Here is a 5,883-nt window from a genome sequence, read left to right as displayed (position 1 = left end):
AAATTTATAAACACACATATATGGGCATATATTTGTACCTGTATGCATACATCTATATACATGTCTTTACTTGAAAAATATTAAAAGAGAAGGGTCTTGATTAAATTTCTCTTTTAGACTTTTTTACATTATAAGATTTAATTATATATCTTCCTTTTGATTATATAAAACTTGCTAAGATGAGATCAAGCACAGATTTGGGGCAGAGATCATTAAGCAACATGAGAAGTACCTTAGGCTTCCATCACTAGTAGGAAAAAGTTAGTGTAACACATTTCATCAATTAATTGAGAGGTTGGACGGTAAACTTTCGGGGAGGAGAGAGAAGTTGTTATCCAATGCAGGAAAAGAGATCTTGATCAAGATTAGGGCACAAGTGGTGCCAACGTATACTATGAGTTTCTTTAAACTCCCTAATGTTCTTTGTGATGAGATGACTAGTATGGTATGTAAATTTTGGTGGGGGAAAACAAATGAGAAAAACAAAATGGCCTGGTTGAGCTGGGACAAGATGTGTCTACCAAAGGAAGAGGGTGGTTTGGGTTTTCGCGATCTTAAAGCCTTTAACCATGCTCTTTCAGCAAAACAGGGTTGGAGATTGCAAACTAACACTACCTCATTGGTCCATAAAGTCTTCAAGGCACGGTACTTTCTTGATGGGGATTTCCTTTCGGCTAAATTAGGCAACCATCCCTCTTTCGCTTGGCATAGTATCTTGGCAAGTCAAAAAATTGTTCAGAAAAGGCATCAATGGTAGGTGGAGAATGGACAATCACTACATATTTGGAGGGATAAATGGCTTACTAAACCATCTACTTTCAAAATCACATCAAGCCCGGCCAATGTCCCACTTGATGCAAAGGTTTCCCTGCTCATTGACCCATACACACGGGCTTGGAGGGCTGATATGGTTCAACAATTTTTCTCCCCAACAGATGCCTTTGCAATTCTAAGCATTCCCCTTAACTTTCGACTTCCTTGTGATCAAATGGTCTAGGCATTTACCCCAAAAGGGGACTTCACGGTGCGTAGTGCTTACAAATTAGCCTTGGAGATGGAGATGGTACACGATAGGAGTTTTGGGGAAGCATCAAACAACCGGTCAAATAAACTGTTTTGGAAAACCATATGGAGGCTCAACATTCCAAACAAAGTCAAGTCCTTTGCATGGCGTGCGAGTAACAATATCATATCGACAAAAGCCAACTTATGTCACCGAAAAGTGATTGATAATCCTACTTATGAGGCATGCAGTTTGGGGGCTAAGAGTAGCAGGCATGTACTGTGGGATTATGAAAAAATGCAGGAGATTTGGAAGCTTTCTGGTATTCCCTTTGAAGTACGTGGGGCCAATTTTCTAGAATTTGTAGATTTTTTATGGCACTTGAAGTTCAGGCAAAGAATGGGGGATGACTTGCTAGAGCTTGTCATTATGGTGGCTTGGTGTTTATGGTTCAACCGTAATGAAGTTAGGCTTGATAAGGCAAGACTACTAGGTGTAGCTATTCTGCAAAAGGCACAATACATGCTAGATGAGTTCCAGAATGCAAATTTGAAGCTATCCCAGACCAGTCCTAAGTAAGAGGTAAGATGGGAGCCCCCGGTGACCTGTAGTACAAAATTAATAGTGATGCTGCAATCTTTGAAAGCACCAATTCTATCGGAGTAGGAACTATCATTCAAGACCATGATGGACAAGTTGAAGCAACTCTTAGCAAGGCACTTCTAGTACCTCTGGGGCCATTGGAGGCCAAGGCAAAGGCATTAGAGGAGAGCATTTTATTTGCCTGGGACGTGGGTGTTCGGGATGTTATATTTGAGAGTGACTCCAAAATTGTTTGTGATGCAATAACTGGATGTAGTGAACCACTATCAGCAATAAGCACTCTAATTGAGGGGACTAGATTGAAATTGCAAGACTTCCGGAGGTCAAGGGTATCACATATTCTTCGACAGGGTAATTGTCTAGCTCATTTATTGGCACAATATGCTAGGCATGTTGTTGGTTATGTAACTTGGATAGAAGAAACTCCTTATATAGTTGAGTCTGTTGTGACTTATGATATAATGTTGTTATCTTTGTCTTAATAAAGGTTATTGTCTTCTTATGAATATATATATATATATATATATATATATTTATATATATCTTGTTGTACAATACATATTGAATATTTTACATAATTACTTTTATAAAAGAAAATTGCCCGGCTAATTGGACATTTGTACTTTTTCTGTGATATACTTGAACATTTAATTTTATTTATGAGATCGCTTTTGTTTCTATGAAACTTTTGACCTCATTATTATTTGAATTTATGGTAAATTATAATTGACCCCTATGGTGTGGTCCTACTATAATTTAGTCCATAAATTTTTAATTGTTAGGTGTGATCAACTAATATTTAGACTAAAATATAATTGTTAGGATTTTGTCCAATATAAAGTCTAGGATTTCATTTTAGTCCAAATTTTAGGGGTAAAAATGTAGAAGTTGAAAAGGTTGTGTGACTAAGTTGTAACGAGAGTAGATTACAATTAGGAAAATGATTTTTGTCGACAAAATGTAAAATTTGAACAAAAACTCAAACCATTTCAGTTTATTACAAGTCATATGGAGTCAAATATCGTATGTAGCAATTGAAAATTGTGAATTAAATTATATGATAACTAGGACCAAACAATATGAGATAAATTGTAATTTTCCACTAAAGTTATTAAGATATCTAAACCTTTTTTTTTCTTTTAAAGGGAACTCATAAATTTTGTGGGTGTCAGGTATAGAAACGAATTTCTAATTATCTTAATGCAAAAGACCAAAAAATTTAGCCCAATTGCTGCACATAACATGGTATATAACCCTAACTCTGGTCCTTTAATGCTTAACCAAACCATTTGCAAGTCGTAATAATAATCACATACATCGGGTATATATATATATATATATATATACCATATTTATAAAAAATCATTTAGATTCCCTTATATATACTTAGCCAAACCAATTGCAAATTGCAACATAACTATCTTAAAACATTTTAAATATGCATCATCTTTCTCACAAACATGTAGATTTTTACGAGAAATTCATGTGTTTATAAAAGAGAGATGATGATTATACATATTGAATGCACAAAATACCATTCTCCAAAAGTTATCATACACACTGAAAGTGGCATCTCTAGCAAACTAAAAATGCACGCGTGCATGGTAATTATAGCACAGTTGATATTGCAGTTTGCCTGTTTCACACACATTAGGACTCATTTTTAGGGTCAAGTAGAGTTTAGAGCCAGGGTCAAGATTTGATCAGCTAATGGAACCCAACCCAACAATGGATGAGCAACTCCAATAATGATGCTCATAGATCTCAAAAACAAAAAGTCCCATATATATATCTCTTCCCCCCTGAAAGATCACCAACCCATATTAGGAATTTTACTTACAAGACCAAAACAATGAATGGATAATGGTCCCCTTTCATGGCTGCTATAATAATAAACATATGTCACAAACTTACAAACACAGTGCATCGAAGACCAACACGTGCTTCTTCTTGTTCTGCCACGTCACAATTATACTGTATCTGATCTTCCCCACCACACACCACCATGTGTGAAATGAAATCTGAGTAAGAAAGCTTTAAGGGTCCACAATAGCCAATTGAACAATCAAATCAAAAAATACAAATCATTAAACTAAAGTTCACTTATCATGGAAAAAACTTTTGGCAAGTGGATTCAACAACACGCTCGTCTAAAAATAATGTTGTTATATTAAAGAAGAATCATGCCCATATATAATTGCTCCAAATGTAGAGTTAGAAACCAACATTGTCACGCATACTTTGTAATTTGTATAAATGGCAATGAACCACGGGGAACACAAAAGCATTCTTTAATCTTTTTTTGCTGAATAAACACTTACTTTAAGCATAAAACTCAAACTTTAAACCTTAAATTTTAGCTTTACAAGAAGGCGTGCTTGTTAGAGATGAGACATTGGTGGTCATCTTTTTCTCCTTGCTTTGGCTGCTTCTTTATAGTTAGCCACAGCTATCATTTACAATTATTTTAACTATACGTGTTTGAAAGATTGGGGGAATATACATGCATCTAGCTTCAATCAAAAGAATAGAAATGCTCTTAAATGTGTTCATCTTGTACTAATTATGATTTCTTATTAGAAATAAAGGGAGAATTAAAGAAAAGAGAATCTTATGTGCCATCAAACTACAAAAATTACAAAGAATAAAGGTTTTTCCCCCTTGTCTGTCTTAATTTTCCAAATCAATTTAACATATTTAAATATGTTTGGGAGACTTCTATTTGTTACACTATTCCCATCCCATAATTTTTTTTTGTTAATTTTAGCCTATACCATATATGTGTGTCCCATAATATATTTGAAAATGGCCACCTACCCTTTTTGTATGCACTTAAAAATTTTTAAACTCTATAGTTTAGGAGGTGTAACAAATTAAACATCATAGTGTTTCAAAAGTAGCAAATTAAGTTATGTGGGGGGTTTTTTCTCTTTAAAAAAAAAAAAAAAAGTCATGTGGGGTTTTAAAAAGTAACAAATTAAACTGCAATTCATTTTAAATTCCAAACACAATATAATTTCCCTTAAATGAGTGAACTTTAATTTGTTACTTTTGAAACTGTATGTTTTAATTTGTTGCTATTTTAAATATTAGGATTTAATATGTTATACTCCTAAACTATAAGGGTTAAAATATAATAAACCATTAAATTTTGTGTCCTTTAAGCTTCAGGACAAGTTGAAAATACAGAAGTAAGAGAAAAATTAAAATATTGGTAAAGCGTAAATTGTTAAATATCAAATGTTTCTTTGTTAAAACGCATATTTTAGAAAAGTTTTTGTTCCAAGACAAAGAGTGATAAACTAAGTATCACTTAATCAAAAAGATTAAATTAATATGCAAATAATGAATTTAATCATTTAATCCTTATTAATTTTTTTTTTTTTAAAAGTACACCATTTTTGGTAACTCAAAAATCTCTGCTTGGATTGGAAAATTTCTAAGCCGCATAAGTTTTCGTGTGCTGGCCAAGCCCAATACTGGAAAATAGGCTTTTTAAGGTTGACATGGCTGCCCAAATACGCAGTTTAGATTAGGTCAATGTAGACAAGAGTTCTAATACAGCTTTGTTTCTGTCGAAAAATTTGAATTCCATTCATGTTTCACACGGACTGGACATGGATAAGTATGGTGAGAGTGCACAACCCCCAGCTTCTTGTCATGTTTGAACATTCTTTGACTCAATTTTTAGCCAAAATTTTACCAGTCTTGCTCTAGCTAGTTCTAGTACATACAAGTATTCAACTATCCTAGTCCAAAAACTATTAAAAAAAGAAAGGTTTAATTAATTGGGTTCTTTCCAATCATATGGGCAGGGGCTAGCTAAGTCCAAAAGCAATTGCATTTAGATCATCAGGATTGGAATTTGATGCGTTCAACTTCAATCAAAACTTCAACATAATAATATTAATTTGATCTAAGAAGTCCATTATTGTGTGTATGAGTGTGTGGGAGTGTGTAATTTAATGTCAGTATTATGTTCGACACTTTGTTTAAGGTAGGGCATCATATTCAATCACATCCTTTCTAACTTTCTTTTTTGGTGAATGGTCAAGTAACATGTAAGATGCAATGGATTTTTAACTTTATGAACATGTAAATTACTTAAAAAATCTCCAATCCAAGCTAGTTTGTCAAACAAATTATAAAAATTTTGTATACCTAACATGTGTATACTTCTTATGAAGAAAAAAAAATACGCATGCCTGATCAATAGGTCAAAAATAGGGTGAGAAGAAAAAAAGGTTGCAAAGATATGTTTGGGTCAAAGACGCTTC

General features: G+C 33.6%; 1 protein-coding gene across 1 annotated transcript; it reads left to right on the top strand.

Annotated features, from left to right (window-relative positions):
* Window positions 1-1,054: 1,054 nt before the first annotated feature.
* Window positions 1,055-2,088, top strand: LOC115949856. Its single transcript, XM_031067125.1, has 2 exons — window positions 1,055-1,578; window positions 1,650-2,088. Exons 1-2 carry the CDS (start codon window positions 1,055-1,057, stop codon window positions 2,086-2,088), a joined length of 963 nt encoding a protein of 320 aa, XP_030922985.1.
* Window positions 2,089-5,883: the final 3,795 nt, after the last annotated feature.

This window comes from Quercus lobata, chromosome 6, assembly GCF_001633185.2.
Source record: "Quercus lobata isolate SW786 chromosome 6, ValleyOak3.0 Primary Assembly, whole genome shotgun sequence".
Taxonomy (NCBI): domain Eukaryota; kingdom Viridiplantae; phylum Streptophyta; class Magnoliopsida; order Fagales; family Fagaceae; genus Quercus; species Quercus lobata.
Note: the sequence above shows the minus strand (reverse complement) of the source record. Positions and strands in the feature narration are given on the sequence as shown.